Source organism: Stenella coeruleoalba, assembly GCF_951394435.1.
Source record: "Stenella coeruleoalba genome assembly, chromosome: 6".
NCBI lineage: Eukaryota > Metazoa > Chordata > Mammalia > Artiodactyla > Delphinidae > Stenella > Stenella coeruleoalba.
The window spans coordinates 50550134-50567859 of NC_137151.1; the positions used below are offsets into that span (position 1 = coordinate 50550134).

Here is a 17726-nt window from a genome sequence, read left to right on the forward strand (position 1 = left end):
GGCAGGCGGATTCTTAACCACTGCGCCACCAAGGAAGTCCCAATACTGTATTTTTAATTTGCTTGGAAGACATTTCAGCCTGGATGGTGTTTTTTTTCTTCTCAACTCTTCTTTTCAAAGCAGGAACTTGTTTTTTATATTGCCCCACTTTAAGATCTAACCAGATGTTATCTTATAATCCTCATCGCTTCCTGGAGAATTTGTGAAGAGAAAACTATAATTATTCCTACCTTATAGCTGCAGAAAGTAAAGTGTTAACTGAAACTGGCCTGATGAGTTTCAGTTTTTGATAACTCATATATGATATGGAATATAATAAGAAAACCCAGTAGATAAGTTATCTTCCTTATAATTCTAGTTTTTATAGCATGCTCTTCCAAACGTTCCTTATCTACCTCCATTACATTGAAAACTGCTAATCTCCCTTACAATTTATATTATATGACAAAACAGAATAGGAATATTATCCTGTTGCATATTTTAAAATCTGGAAGAACATTTATTGAGGAATTAAGGAAGGGCTAAGAAACTACAGGAATAATGGGAAAGAATTGCATGCTGTTTGTAATATGTTGGCTGTAATTAACCCTTTACCCCATCACGATAGAACTTGTAAAGCAACTTTCCCAAATGCACCTACACACGAGACCAATGGGAAAAGGTAGTGCTACTCTGAGGGAATTCTTCTGGTCCACAGTCCAAGAGCAAAGACAACAAAAGATCAGAGCTCAGAGCTTTTGGTTCCTAATCTTCTACTTTTTTTGGGGGTGGGGTGGGCATTAGCTTTACATTCTTTGCTTATTAGTTTTATTTTTGTTTTTCTTACAAAATTAATTACATGAAATTTTGTACTTTAATTACATGAAAAATTATATATAGATACATAATTTATGTACATACTTTCTTGAAACTAAATGGGCTGAAAAAAATTTCTTACTATTCCTCAGCATGTGACAATTTTCTGGCTCATGTAATGTGAAATAACAGACTCATGTACCTTCCCTAAAACGGGAACTTTCACCAAGGTGTGTGTTTCTTTTTTCTGCTCAGTGAGAGTCGGAGATGAGCTGAGAGGAGCATAAGGATGCTGAACAACTGAACATATGGGGGCTGCAGAGTGGCTTGGCGGGAGTCGTAATGATATGAGTGACCTTGGGATGCCCCCTAGGTTTACCTTTTCCAGTGCCAATTATAGGCTTCTATTTTTAGTCCTTAAGGATCTGTTAGATTCCTCAATTCCACCCCTTTCTGTTCACTGCTTCCTGTATCCTAAGGAATGACAGAATTGTTAGACCCATTGAATGACTTTGTGCATCGGTCTCTGTTATCTGGATTACAATTTAATAAATGGAGAACATAACCTAGTTTACAGATGGTAGTTCTAACCAAATATTTAATTTTGGCAGTCATACTTGTATAAAAAGTCATACTTGCTATTTATGTGTTGTTGATGTTTTTTCCCACGATATCCTCCAATATCTTCCAGATGCTATTAATTATAGCTGCATTGTGTTTATTTTCTGTCTGATCAGGTGTTGCTTGATGGAACTATGGGTTGAAACAGTTGATAAAATGTATTTTTGAGAAAGCAGAGCTACTGACTTTGGAAGGGGAAAAATGCATAGAACACAAAGCCCTGTCTGTTTAAAAATTCCTAAAATTATACAAGAATGAGCAATTTAACTAGCCATTTATTCTAACATGGTTAACATGAGTAATAACCTCAAAAAATGTCAGAGAAACAACAGCCCTACTTTAAAGAGCACCACATTGGGAAGAGATTCCAAAATCAAAGCAAATTCATAACTTTGCAAGTAATGTATCACATATGGTTGGAAAAGTACACTTGCCAACACACTAGGAGAAAGTGTTCAGTGAAACTTGATGGAGAGGAATAAATTAGTATAAGCCTAACATATTGACTTGTTAAAGCAAAATGAAGACAGCTCTGAGATCTTTCTTCCCCATCCCACCATAGCTCATTAGTAATCGGTAAGTCAGCAAGCCTTATAATAAGATACGAATAACACATCCCTATTTGTCATTCTGTATTTTCAAAGCTAACGCTCAGTCCATGAAAATTCGTTTGTATTCCATTTTCAGTTTTCTTTGTTTGCAAAAACTAACCCATATTAAGGTGCAGATGTATAGTTGGAAGGAGTGAGTTTTGCACATCCATGTATTTGCGTGAATGTGAATTAAGTCTTTAGTGGCATTTCTCTTTTGTTTTAGTTTTGACTTTGAAAGTGTGGAAAGCACTGTGGAGAGCTCAGTGGACAAATCAAAGCCCTGGAGTCGGTCCATCGAGGACCTGCACAGAGGGAGCAACCTGCCATCCCCCGTGGGCAACAGTGTATCCCGCTCGGGAAGACATCCTGCACTGCGGTGAGTGCCTTGATTCAGGAAAGAGGCAGATATGTCAGGACAGCTTCTGTTGAGGATCCTGGGCCATGTATTGCTGTATCTTGCCACACAGCACTTGTGTTGTCAGTGATTGCAAATGCAGGTTTCTTCGGGAGTTCATGGAATCATCACTGGGGCAATACTCAGTCACTTTCAATAGCTTTCTGCAAATACCACTCCTTCATTCAGCAGAGAAAAAAAAAATTCTGCTGCCAAATGACACAACAGAGTAGTCTCCATAGGCAGATCAGTTTCTGAAACCAGGAAGATGCTGATATACTGACTTGGACTCTGTTTCCTGGGTAGAGGCAGCACATCGAGATCTGAGGATCTCAAGAACTTGATGCTGTTTAAACCCGACTTCTCTCTTCCCTTCCTCCCGTGATAGCTCAGGTGTGTGTTCTGTGGGATGTGTTCTTAGACATAGGTACAGAATGCTGTAGTGATCATTTTTATTAAGGAGATGCCTTTAAGCAGTGCTCCTTTGGTTGGGTGTGCTCTCCATTGTCAACCTTCTATTTCCTCCTAAGGATTCCTTCTGCTGTCTTTTCTGGCTGAAATACCACCATGCTAAGTTAGGATGGGGGATGAACACCTGGGTGTAATATCACTGAGATTGTTCATTCACTCAGACCTACAATCATTCACTGAAAAATACTTCTGAGCTTCTGTAATTTGCTAGCCACTGTACTCAGAGTTAGTATACATGGGTGGGTAAATCAAAACTCCTGCCCGACAAGACAGAGTTATCATCTAGAGCAAGTTCATAAAGGTTTCTATGTTCCAGGAGTTTAATAAAAATTTTTATTAATAAGCCCCTCATTCCCAAATGTTGCTTACTCTTTGTAGCTTGACAATTTTATCTCGCTTATTTCAGGCTTGATCTGGCAAGTGGACGTTGTTCCTGTCACTATTTCAGATCACCATGGGTGTTGGGTCATTGTAGTAAACTCCACGTGTCAGGCTGTGATCAGTGAATACGTGGCTTTCAGACCTTTTGTATTTGGTAACCTTTTTATTACCTCTTGTCCCTTTGACTTGGGTTTTGGTCATGGAAAGTTAAAGTCTTTATCATGAAGTTCAGTTCTGCTCCGGGATTTGATGTTTGAATATGATGCTTCCTATCAAGCATTCAGATTTTCCTTGTTTGGAAATGCCAAAAATATTAACGGCTTTGGAATGATTCAGTAATAATGAAGAACCATGTTTCAGTTCATCTCACAGTATTTGCAATAGGCCAAAGGCTATATAACCTGCTGGTCTGTGTGAACTTTACATGTGGACAGAGGAATATGTGGGCTGATAGAGAAGTTGAAGGAAGGCCAATTGTGCCTGAAGAATTCCCTAATCACCTTGTAACTCAAATGGAAACTCTTGCCATTAGTTTAGCTATAATTATGTGTAAGGAATTTAATTGACAAAGTACGTTTTAACTTGCTTTCTCCTCATTTCTCAGCTGGAAAGTATCATATATTGGCCAGCTACCATCTTAACCGGAAGTCACTTTTCTGATTAATAACTCATTACACCTATTTTCAAATTACTGAAGACTGTTATTGAGAGTACATTGTTTCTGGTAGAGTGGAAGAGTCGGGAAAATAGGGGAAACATCTCACATCCAAGGAGAGTTATGATCCTGGACCCTGGACAGTACGGTATAGGGACATCCATGTCCAGCCTGATTTGCCTCACGGTTGGCTTAAGGTAGATCCTGCTAGAATTCATTTTAAATTGGAAAAAAAAAAAAAAAGATACCCCAAGTATAGAGAGAAAGACACGATGGAAATGCTGTTTTGAGAAACTTGGGAACCGTTGTGACATTTCTGGTTGGCAGGTGTGCTCGAAGATGACCAATTAAGAAACGAGCGTCACATTCTTTTTTGTGTTTAAACAGTTTCAAGCTCAGGAATGGAACATTTGAAATTCCTTTGGCTCTCCGTCATGGGCTCTCAAGAAAACCAATATGGCAGTAACTTTCATGCCACTTGTTGACTTGAAGCTTGGATTTTTGTTTTTGTTTTTAAATGATGTATATCATTGATATTCCAGCTCTTGTGTGCATGGATTCTAATTCTGTATTTGGTCATTTGATAGCATCTCTGACTTATAAAAACAGCAATCAGAAGTGCAGGTGCACAGTACATGTTGCTTTTCATAGACCCAAAGATTGTTTATGTCTTTTTCTCTTCCTCCTCCTTCTTCTCTCCCCTTTCTTCCTCTGCTGCCTCTACTTTTTGGCTTTCTTTTTGTTGGCCTTCTTTTTCATTCTGCCATCTCATTTCTGATCGTCTCGTCCTCCTGTCTCCTCTTCCTCCGGTTCCATTCATCTCTTGCATCACCGCCAGATTGGTTTCTCTGCCTGAGTATCTTCATTTCAAATGCCACCAGAGCTGCTTCTCTCCCTGTTGCCTCTGGAGTGGCTTCAGTTTACACACTGATGTTGAGGCTTCAAACTGGAAAATCTCATAAGTCATGGGTGAAAATGTCGCCCAAGAGAGCTTATAGTGCATGGTGACAGAGTGTGGCAGCTGCTCTCCGTGTTATGATAACTGCATGGCTTCATGCCATCACTCTACTGGGGTAAAGCCCAGTGCCTTTTAAACTTTGATACACTCTGTTATCATATTATGATTTTTCCTTTTAAGAATTTGAACCTTTAGGCTATATTGCAGTTTAAATATTATTACAGTTCTTTTTTTTGACGGATAAAAGGATACTAAGTCTCGTTCAGTAGAGATGATTTATTCTGGTAGCTTTTTTTGATTAGAATATATTTTCTGTTTCCAAATACAGATTTTAGTTCCCTCATCTCTATCTCCAGATAATAATGTAGATTCAGTAATCTTACCCTATATCACTTAGCAAAAGGGTTGGTTAAACTTGGAGGAAGAAATGAGATGTCAAGAAATTTAAAACACTTTATAGGGACTTCCCTGGTGGCGCAGTGGTTGAGAATTCCCCTGCCAATGCAGGGGATGCAGGTTTGGGCCCTGGTCCAGGAAGATCCCATATGCCGCGGAGCAACCAAGCCGTGTGCCACAACTGCTGAGCCTGCACTCTAGAGCCCACGAGCCACAAATACTGAGCCCGCATGCCACAGCTACTGAAGCCCACATGCCTGGAACCTGTGCTCCGCAACAAGAGAAGCCACCGCAATGAGAAGCCCGTGCACCGCAATGAAGAGTGGCCCCGACTCTCCGCAGCTGGAGAAGGCCTGCACGCAGCAATGAAAGACCCAGTGCAGCCAAAAATAAAAATAAATAAATACATTAAAAAAACCATACACTTTATAAATGGGGCTTGATTAAAGAAAAGGAAAAACGCTCTGTTTTTAAACAAAATTCGAATGATGCACACTCTCCTCTTCATATTTAGACTTTATTTTTTAGGTATTTAAAATAGATGATTAAGTATTTTATGACATGACACTCACCTGGAGTTGTATCAACTATTAGATTCTGTTTTATCATAAATTTGTCAGGTTGGCAGTTGTAAAAAATGTTTGTTGATGCAGTAGAAACCTGGATTGTGCTGTTTCATAAGCTTAGAGTCTGGTGTACCTTCAGTTAAGATAGATTTCTGTTAACGTGGCTACACATCTAGCTAAATTAAATGATGCTGTATATGCATATATGTGCTCACTAGATTTTTGAAGACACGGGTTGCATTAATTCAGATGCAAGAGAAAGTAATTTTTATTTTTTAAGAATGTCATGGTTAATGCTATTAGACTTAAGTAAGCAGTGCCGTAGATAATAAATCAGTGTTCCAAATTTTAAAGGAAAAGGGCGGAGCACTAAAAGCCTGGAGGAAGGGATCAGATATAAACTGAGACTTTGGGTGATGGCCAGAGTTGCTCCTCAGGGTGAGGAAAGGCTGCTCCAGGTAGAGGTAAAGTGAATGAGCATACGATGAGCAAAACCTTACATCAAAGATCAGACATGTTTGGGAAAGAGGGGAGAATCTGTCATTTCTGGTGCAGAGGGGTGGAGGGCTGTCTAATGGAGAGATTGGGTCATAGACATACCAAGCTGGGTAGACCTTGTATGCCATCTGAACTGACCTTTCCACTGTGGTGAGGAAACCAAGATCTACGTTTCCTTTAATATATTAACTCTTACTTATATTTCTTTCTAAGATTTCCTAGAACAAATTTCATTGCTTTTCCTGAAATTATTATCTTAATGGAGTGGCATCTCTTGAACAGTCATCATCTATTTAGCACTTATATACTTAGTGGGTTTACATGAAGAGTTCAAGTTTACATCCTTGTTTACACATTTTAATGCAGTAATCCCATTCTTGGCAATGTTTTTCATAGGAGTAATTTTTAAAAATTATTTTAAAATGGGCACAAAGATATTGGTAGCATTGATATAATTTTTATTGGGGAAAAAAGCTTTTGTTGAGTGTCCACTGTGTACCAGGCACTGTCCTGAGAGCCTTCTGTGATTATTCACTGCTGACAATGGCTCTATGAGATAGATAGCTGTTACTATTACTACCCCTATGAGGAAACCGAGGCCTCTAGTGGTTAAGCCACTTGCCTGGGATCAAACAGTGAGTGAAGGAGGTAGGATTTGAAGTGAGGTGCCCTGACTCAAACTGTCACACCATGTGATCCTGCCTGTATATTCACAGGATGATTTTTTCCCCCATAAATATTATTGTTTTAATATCAGCATGTCCACATGGAGTTATGTTAAGTTGTACCGTGCAGGAGAGGTTTTGCTAATCCTTCCCAGGAGATGTGCCTTTTTCTACTTTATCCAAAGGTGCCAAATGCTCTAGTGGAGACCATGATCAATGTGTTGGAATATTTATAATTATTAGAAGATAAGGTCATATAGAAACATGAAGACTGTTTCCTAAATGAATGACAAGAGTCAGATGGAAAGTTCTCTGTTAATATAGTTTTATTTTCACCTCTTTGCAATGGGAAGGCATTGAAAGGAAAGTTTATTAAATGAAGATAGTGACTTTTTATGGAAGGGGAGATTATGAATAAACTTTTTTCTTTTCAGGTTTTTGTTCAACTCTTTTTGTTGATGAGGCACTTGAGGCCCAGCTTGAAGACCTTGTTCTCTAAGACCTAAGGAATTAGGTGCTGCAGACCTATTTCCATGTCTGGCCCATATGGCTCATTGGCCTTCACTGCAGTAGATACTTCTGTTCAAAGCAGTTTTCTTGATCTCTTTGTAACAGTGATCCTATTTAAACATATGGAAACACCAGCTCTGTACCAGTTTGCTTATAAAGTAAGTGGTATCTTGAAAGAGTTGAGTTCTTTTAAGTTCTTACAAGTTTTTATTTCAGCAGGAGCATTTTACCTTGAGTTTTAATTGTTGGGGGTAGAAGATCACCTAACCTCTTAACTTAAACTGTTATAATATCACATTAAATATATCTTCGGGGGCTTCCCTGGTGGCACAGTGATTGAGAGTCCGCCTGCCGATGCAGGGGACACGGGTTCGTGCCCCAGTCCGGAAAGATCCCACATGCCGCGGAGCGGCTGGGCCCGTGAGCCATGGCCACTGAGCCTGCGTGTCTGGAGCCTGTGTTCCGCAACGGGAGAGGCCACAACAGTGAGACGCCCGCGTGCCGCAAAAAAAAAAAAAAAAAAAATCTTCTAATTCTATAGTTAGAATCCAAAGCACTTTCTATGTTGATTCCCAACAAGGAGGTTGAACTCAATTTTGTTCATTTTCCAGCTTCTATAAATTAAGAATGTAATTTCTGAAACAATCATTATTCTCTTTTCTCTTCCTTCTTCTCCCCCCAAATTCTATAAAATCAACTCAGACCTTTTACAGTTGTCATGACTGAGAGTTGTAATCTGTATTCTATTCTACGTTTATTCAGTTTCCTTAACTTTGTTTATTCTACTATTTCCCTATGGAAGGATCTTGAAGAATTTACCCTAGCTGCCAATTTAAGGGGGAAACTCTACAAAGAAAAATATATTTAAACAGTTATTTTCAAGGCTTGAATTCTCTCTGTTCACCAGATGAGATGGCAGGTGCTGATTAAAATTTTCATTAACACTTACTTTAGAAGGAGAGAAAATACTACAAAGGAGTGGAAGAAAAAAGAACAATGAGATGATCATTATAGCCAACACCTGAGATTTATTTCTGAGGAAGGAGAACTGTTGAAGACATTCCTTAACCTGCTAGACTGTTGACCTGAAGATCAAAGGTCGGAGAAAATGCAGTACCCAGTACCCATCTATAAAATAAAGACTTTCTAAAGTCCTAGACTTTCCAAAAATAATCTGTAACTACAAATTGTCACTTTGCCTTTTCAGCACATTTGTAAGCAGAAACAAGTCGAAAGTGTTAGGTTGTTGTGTTTCAGATTTGTGCATTTCTTTTTTATTTGGTGTTGTAAACAGAGAAAATTGTACTTGGGTTAAGGGTGTACATTCCACATTCTCAGCTTGGAACTTATATTAAGGGCCTTGCTTATGAAAATGGTGACAGCTTTAATTGTAGCTTGTGGGTGCACCATACCGGCAGATTTGCCAGACATTTCCCACTGTGAGAAAGACTGATTCACTTGTTCCACCTCTTTATTGGGTCTTTTCTGTGATAGAAAACTGACTAGAAGAGGCTATGTGGAAATGGAAAAACAGGTCACCTGGCCAGGGCATTGTTGGGTTCTGTCTCACAGATTCTCAGATCAGATCTAGGACCTGCCTCATAGGTTGTGAGATTAAATTAACAATTCCTGTAAAGAACCTGGTGCAACAGTGAGTAGTCAGTAAATAACTACATAGAATTGAGGAAAATACTAAAGATGACTCAGCAAATTCCTACAGGCGTGGTCTAGTGTCTTCATCTGCAAGATTTATTGCATACTTAATATGTGAAGGGTGCTTTGTCAAGTGCTGAGGATACAGAAGGATACATGGAATAATATGTTTGTACATGATTCATGACTGATAAAAGAATTTTTCATACTTACATCATTATATCATCATGAAATCTTGGGGAGGTGTTCAAGAGTTATTAGCCCCATTTTACAGATGAGGCTCAGAGAAGTTATCCATAGGTAGTAAGTGATAGAGCCAGGATTTATAATCAAAGTCTTCTGACTTCTTTCCACTTTGTCAGTGTCTTTATATATGATTTGATTGAGAAGCGTGTGTGTTCACGCACATACGCACTAACACGTGTTAAGTATCACTTGTGTATAACCAGAACTAATGATATGGAACCTTAGAGGCTAGAGTGAACAGTCAAACCTAGGGAAGAGTCATGACTTGGTCTGCATGTGAAACAACATGAGGAAGGCTGGGAGGAGTGGGTAGGAGAGGGGAGAGGAAGGGAGAGTGGTATGAGCAGTGGGTCAGTGGTGAGACTGCGTGGTTTGTTTAGGAAACAGTGAATAGATGAGTCTGGCTGGAAGTAGCATAGAGCCAGTTTATGTACTGCATTGAAGGCCAGGCTGTGGAATTGTCATTTTACCTCATCGACAATATTTTATTGAAGATTTATGAAAAGAAGGGCCAAATTTGGATGAACATAGAAATATTTCTTTTGAAAAGTCACAGGAGTTAGATGGTTTCCTTGGACACTTCTCACCTAGGGTCATATCCTGATTAATTAGCCACTCCATAGCAAATGCCTTTGACAAAAGGAATATAATTGAAAATCAGGAAATTCAGACTATTGACCCTCCATTCATATGATGGAGTCTGTTGATTCACTGATTCCATTCAAAAAGCATGTAATGAGACCTTTTGACTTACAGGTTGTGTTCTAGCTATCACCTGGTCCTCTAACAGGAAATACAGATCAACAGAAAATTTCAGTAACTGATTTAAAAGAAAAAAAGTTCATAAGGAATTTTGTGTACCCACCCCCCCGTGTCTCTGTTTCTGTCTTTGTCTCTCTGTTTCCCCTCCTCCTTCACCCCCACTTTGAACTATCTGGGTTCTACTCTTTCAGCTCTGTTTCTTTTGGCTGTAGAGACAGAAAAGTGCTTGGCTCATTTTTTTTTTTTTTTTTTTTTTTTAGCATCAAGTATTTTATGAGTTTAATTGATAGAAAAAATATGCCCAGGTGATGTCATGTCTGAACGGTAAGGGAGAGGAAACCTAAAACCCCAAATCTTGGTAAAGTTCTATTAGCCAGACCTTGGAACCATAAAAGACTATTACAGTTATGCCAAACGATGTGACATACTTAATTGGCGTTGCATTCTGTTGGGCCGAACCCTTACATTAGCTTCCAGGGGAGTTCTAATTTATCTGTTTATAGGTAGATATTAGTTTAATTTCTGAATAGTTAGACCTTTGAAGACACTTTTGGTAAGAGGCAAAAATACATACCTTGTCTTTTTCCTGTTGCCATTTGGACCTAGATATTACAAATCCCACAAATGCTGGCATGGAGACTCCACAGAATATTTTTGAAAACCTTTTTGCTGGACTCTGGGAAAACCTGGTTAGGTCAGTTCAGGAAACATTCCTTTCAAGGTTCTGCAGTAATATACTGTCCTTGGATAATACAGGCTCAGAGGGAGAGGCAGACATATAGAAAACTCACATATAAGAATATGTCTAGAAATAAGCATATGTTGTGAAGATAATAGATGGGTGATCAGACTTTTTTTAAGGCATCACTGGGTGATCAGTGGCTTCCATTTGGTGTTGACTAAGAGCTTGGTGCTTTGCAGCTGTAGATCTCTAAACAAATCCAGGATTTGATCACATCTAGCTTTTCGTCAGGAGTCGGTCTTTCTCCTGTACATCCAGAATTATCATAGACATGTTACTTATCATTCATTCTTATGTTATCACCCATTGTTATTTTTTTTAAGCATACTGCTTTTATTTTTTATTATTTTGTTGTGGTAAGAACCCTTACCATGAGATCTACCCTCTTCACAATTTTTAAGTGTATAACACATTGTTGTCGACTATAGGCAAGATGTTATACAGCAGATCTCTAGAACGAACTTACCTTGCATAACTGAAACTTTACACCTTTAACTCCCCACTTTTCCCTCTCTTAATCCCCTGGCAACCACCATTCTACTCTCTGCTTCAGTGAGGTTGACTGTTTCAGATATCTCATATAAATACAATCATGCAGCATTTGTCCTTCTGTGATTGGCTTATTTCACATAGAGTAATGTCCTCAAGGTTCAGCTTTATTACATATTGCAGGATTTCCTTTAATTGGAGGCTGAATAATATTCCAGTGTATGTATTTACCACAGTTTCTTTTTCTTTTTGTAACTTTAAATTTTGATATCATTGAAAACTTAAAAAAAAGCAACAATAGTACAATGATCCCCCTTATGCTCTTTACACAGATTCAACAGTTGTTTTAACATTTTGTACCTAAATTTACTCTACCATTTGCACATTTGCTTTGTAAACATACACACCTTTTAACCATTTGAGAATAAGTTACAGAGTCATGCCCTTTTATACCTAATTATTTTAGTGTAGGTACCCTAAGAACAAATATACCTACACTAAAATTATTATTTTAGTTACAATTTTAGTTATAACATGCTCTTAAATAACCATGGTATAATTATTAAAATCAGAACTTTTACATATTGACACAATTTTTAGTTCAGTTTCTTTAGTTTCATCAATTATCCCAGTCTGTTTCATAACATTTTTTTCAAATTCTGTCCAGAATCTAACACAAGGATCATTTATTGTGCTTAGTTGTGTCTGTGTAGCGTCCTTTAACTTGGAACAGTTCCTTACCCTTTCTTAGTTCCCCGACCAGGGACTGAACCCGGGCCATGGCAGTGAAAGCGCTGAGTCCTAACCACTGGACCACCAGGGAATTGGCAACCCTTTCTTTTTCATGACTTTAATATTGTGTGTGTATGTGAATATGTAAGTTAGTTTAATTTTTTATTGAGATGTAATTGTTGTATAACATCGTGTAAGTTTAAGTTGTACGGTGTGTTGATTTGATATATTTGTACATTGCAATGATTACTACCATAGCATCAGCTAAAACTCCTATCACACCACATCATTGCTATTTTTTTAAACCATATTTTATCTATATTTATCCATTCATCTGTTGATGGACATTATGTTGTTTCTACATCTTGACTTTTGTGAATAATGCTACAAGGAATAGGTGAGTGCAGATACCTCTTCAAGATTCTGGTCTCAGTTCTTTTAGATAAATACCCAGAAGTGGGATTGCTGGATCATTACATATAGAAGTTCTGCTTTTGTTTGGGGAACCTCCATACTGTTTTCCATAGTGGTTGTACAACTTGCATTCCCACCAACAGTGTGCATGAGTTCTAATTTATACACATTCTTGTTGACACTTGTTTTTCTTGTCTTTTTTGATAATGGCCATCTGAGAGGTGTGAGGTGCTGCCTCATTGTGGTTTTGATTTGCATTTCCCTGATGATTAGTGAGCATTTTTAATATACCTGTTGGCCATTTGTATGTATTCTCTGGAGAAATGTCTGTTCAAGTCCTTTGCCATTCTTTAATTAGATGATTTTTGTTTGTTTCTGCTATTGATTTGTGGGAGTTTCTTGTACATTCTGAATATTAAGCCCTTATCAGGTATTTGGTTTGCAAATATTTTCTCCCATTCCACAGGTTACCTTCTCATTCTGTCTCCTTTACTGTGCAGAAGCTTTTTTTTTTTTTTTTTTGTGCAGAAGCTTTTTCATTTTGTGTAGTCCCACTTGTCTGTTACATTCCTAAACCTAAGGAACTAGTTCAGAGTTACTATAGCTTTCTTTTAGATTCTCTTACAATGAATGGTGGTTTAAGCATAGCAAAACATGGCTCTAACCAGAACTCCAATGAACATTGTATGTAATTCAGGCTATGAATAGGTACCTGGCAAGAGAAGTTCCTGTGTATTTAATCTGTGGTCAAGCAGATCCAAGAGAGCTACTTCCCCAGGTTTCCTTTGCAGACCTCTATTCTTTTTGCCTTCTGGAGTCCAACATTCAGGTTTTACTTGCCTTGACATTTCTTAGAAGAAGTCAACTGGTTGATCTCACTAAACAGTCATTCTGACAGGTTTTCAAACAGAGATAATTTTTTTTTTCTGCATAGCACCTGCTGCCAGTGCTGTGCAGGTCGAGGTGCTCACTACAGGCTCCTGGGCAGATAGCGCAGTTGTCACTGTAGTACTAAACAGGACACATTGTATAGGTTTCTTAAAAGATATTTGCAACAATTGCTTAGTTTTTTGTGCCTCTTACTCCTACTAGCATTGACTATAACTTCATTTATTATTATTTCATGTAACTTATAACCCCTGGTGCATAAAATTAATACAAGTGGTTAGAGTCATTTCTCTCTGGTTTTGATCTGAAGTCAGTGTTGGCATCTGTTTGTTTCCACATTCATAGAACTTGGTGAATTCTACCTGGCATCTCTTCCAAGTTAATGTCTTGTCTTTGAATTACGAGGGCAACGTTTAGTTTTCATTCAGTAACAAGATAGCAGGCAGTTCTCACAGTCAGTGGAGAAGAGGGCCTGAGAAATTTGGTGGTGTTTCTGTCAAAATGACCTCTCAAAAAACAGGATTTCCTTACAACCCTTGAGACCTCAGAAAGCCCTAAATATCCCTTCCCCATTCCCTTTCCTACAAATGGCAGGAGCGCCAAAAGTTAGACTCAGGGCTGTTTTCTGCCTCTGGGAAACCCCTCTTTTGTGTCCACGGATCCAGAGCCTCAGAAGTCTGTTTGCCCGTCTTTCCTCCGGCGGAGGAAAGGTTCTCGGACAGAATTTAGTGCCCCCATCCCGTGGTCCAGGCGTTGGGCCACAACCTCTCTGTAAATATGTCATTCCCTGTTTATCCATTTGGAATCTGAGGTAGTTCTCTGATCCTGCTGTCTTGGGGAACCTCCCCCCATCACCAGAGAAACATAATTGTTGCAGCACCTTGTTTGACTGTTCCCTTTAACTTGAAGGAATTGTTACGTGTATTCAGAATGAGTACGTTACTCAGGATCTCTAAGTGTCTGTTATGGAATGTCACTGAAAATGGTGGAGTACAGGATCCATCAAAGCAGTGAGAACACTGGCAAAACATGCCAGAATCAACTTTTTCAGAACTCTAGAGATTAAATTCTTGTAACAATCTGGGGCGCATCTATTTAGGAAAAACAACTGAATCTCAGAACAGCTGGCTTTGTGAGATTTTAGCTTGTGCTGTTTTTCCTCTCCAGATCCACAGTCGCCTCAAAAACCAATAGTTCCATAATCACAGTGCAAACCATCAGTGTGGTAGGCAGTGGAGAGGGGGCAGAATGGACTTAAAGGTCTTTCTAAGCCCCTCTTCTTCCTGCTTCTACATTAAGCTGTAATGTACCCTGAGATTTGAGAACTGCCAGTGAAGAAGCCAATTTCAAGTCTTAGCTGAGGGAACGTACCCCATTAACTGCTGACGACATCTGGGATCACTTAAGACATACTAGATAGGGCAGGACTAGAGCTTATCTGCCTCAGTCATCCGTAGGAGACCACAGGGCAACTATTGCTGCCTCCCACTGGGGCCTTTTGAATATATCACAGTGAACTGGGGGCAGTCTCCACCTGTCCTGTTGGCTCTGTTTTAGTTGTTTCCAAATAACTTCAGGAAGAAACCATCATAGTACTTGATTTCACTGTATGTAATTCTGTAATGGGACACACGCCAACAGTATTCATTTTCCACAGAAGCACCCATATCTTCTGCTGAGTCACTGATGTAATCCCTGTGAAGCTCAGGTCTTTGTGGAAAGTTGATTCAAATAGCCAAAGCGGGATGATCAGTGCTTGTGAAAGGTGAAGGTAGCTTAGCCTACAGGGCTGTGACATAGAACTGGAGGCGGCCTTATCTACCCTTTTAAAGATAATGCACTGCATCATATGTACTTGTGTTAACATGACCATGCAGCAGCACCTTGTACACACAGTGTTTGGCTGTGATGACACATCTCATCGGAGCTGTTTGCATTTGTAATTGGTGATGGATCATTGCTGTGAAATTCCAGCCCTGCCTAAGTGAGTCAGTGTGACTCATACATTTGGTAGAGATTTGTGGCACTGATCAGTTAACCTCATCTGTTTTCTCTGGAAACTGTTAATCATTGTATTCAGGTCAATTGGCATCCAGGTGGATGTGTGCAGCATCAGGGAATAGGATTTTAAAAGCTTAGCTGTTCTGATGATACCTGGTTCTTTTGCTGCCTGTGTTGTGGTGGAATTGGGGCTCTTCAGAGAAACCCTCAGCTTGGCTTTCCACTTAAGGGCCAGCTCTCCACTTAAGAGGCCTTTAGGAAACATTCTTCTGTGGGGTAACCAAAGTGGGAAAAGCATTATCATCATACGATCTAGTTAGCTTTCTGTCTTTAGATGGATGTAAACCTAGACCACCTGTAAGGGTTTGTTTTTTGTGCAACATTTTTTTTTCTTTATTTGGAAAGTAATATACATTAATTGTAGAAAATTTTCAATACAGATAAGAATAATGAATGGAAGTGTCTTATAACTCCACTCTTCAAAGACTCATGAGATGGTGTGTTTTAAATCTGCATTAGTAATATTTCATGTTCAATTATGTTCATTGTATGTCACATTTCTGATACTTATCCCACAATTTTGTCCATTCCTTTTATACTTACTTCTTGAATTAGAGCCTCATTTTAAAACAACTTTCATATGCCTAAAGACAGTTACTAAGAGTAGGTCCGTCTTATTAACTCAGTCAAATATGGCTTGATTGAGAAAAGGTTATATGAGGATTTTAAGTATCTTGCTTTGCAAAAAAGTGTTCTCGTTTGAGGTGTGACTGTTATCGCTCCACCATATTGTGCTGTGCAGGTATGTGTACTATTACTGAATTCATTTTACACGTTAGAATGTGCATGCAGCAGAAGGGGTGGGCTGGTGTGGACAGAGAACATCTTAATACAGGGGCTATCGATATAACCTCTTGCTTCCTAAACTAGATGGTGGCAGAAGCAACATCTTAATCTTTCATTTTCCCTTAGCACTTAATAGAGTTTAGCATGAACAGTAGATGCTTGGTAAAATCAACTTGGGACCTTAAACACTAGGTTTGGTTTGATTCCCTGTGGTTGGTAGAGAGCACCAGAGGCCAGTTCTTATAGATTGCTTACCTCGTTCAGGTGTCCTTGTGGAAAGTGGATATGTAGTAAATTGTTAGTCCTAATTCTGTTAGTCAAGTTGGGGGATCTCGTAAAACTAGCGCCATGGGGATGTGTTCTTTGGATAGTATCAACATTGTGCATTGGAGCTGAATTTAAAACATGTTCAAAAAGAGAAAAGGTAATAAATTACTCAGATGACAACTGAAGCAAATAAACCAAATATTTAATTACATAAATTGTCAAATTCCACATAATGTTCGTGCTGAAGAGTAGATTAATATACATGCTAACCCATGACACAGTCCCTAAAATTTAGCCTTGGAGGTTTAAGGTGATCCTCAGTTAAGGTGTTTGCAAATACTTTGTGTTTGCCAAAGAGTTGTGAATTAATTAGGAGTGCATTTTCTTAACTGGGGAAAAATTTTTAGATGAGAATTCCAAAATATAGAGCAAAATTTCCTATTAAGTTAAAAATCAGGGCTTCCCTGGTGGCGCAGTGGTTGAGAGTCCGCCTGCCGATGCAGGGGACACGGGTTCATGCCCCGGTCCGGGAAGATCCCACATGCTGCAGAGCGGCTGGGCCCGTGAGCCATGGCCGCTGAGCCTGCGCGTCTGGAGCCTGTGCTCCGCAATGGGAGAGGCCACAACAGTAAGAGGCCCGCGTACCGCAGAAAAACAAAACAAACAAACAAAACTGTAATGCTATGATTTTAAATACAAGTTCAAATGTTGCCTTTAATGCTCACTGTATTTTTGTATAAAAAATATTGTATTTTGTATATTGTATTCTCCAAAAATTAGAGGAAGATTAATCTTATATTAAATATCGTTCACTTTAGAAAAAAGCTTAGCTCTGTTGCTTTTAAGTATAGAGTATCATTAATAAATAAAATACACATTTTTATTTATTGTTATCTTATGTATTGTGTACTTTCTAAACTCCTTTAATATTGATAAGTATGCATGTGCTTTTTCATATTAAATGCATTTCAAATATTGATCCAGAAAATTGATTTGAGATTAACCACCTATTAAAACAAATACAAGCCTTTTGTGTTACTATTTAGTAAGTAGGATATTAGAATCAATTTTTAGTGGTTTCTGCAAATAATGTTAGTAATGACAAAGAAATTTTGTCTTCTTAGGAAGAGTCTTATTTCAATATAGCTGAAGTTGTGGGTTAATAAGTAAAAGGAAGGAACTG

General features: G+C 38.7%; 1 protein-coding gene across 6 annotated transcripts in view; it reads left to right on the top strand.

Annotated features, from left to right (window-relative positions):
* Positions 1-17726, top strand: part of FMNL2 (formin like 2) — a 304570-nt gene that overhangs the window by 215092 nt on the left and 71752 nt on the right. For all 6 annotated transcript variants that reach the window (XR_013828794.1, XM_079924756.1, XM_079924753.1 and 3 more), the window contains exon 6: positions 2233-2385. Coding sequence is in view for 5 of the 6 variants with exons in the window: in XM_079924756.1 (XP_079780882.1) it covers positions 2233-2385 (153 nt within the window). In the remaining variant the exon portion in view is untranslated. The remainder of the gene's footprint in view (positions 1-2232; positions 2386-17726) is intronic.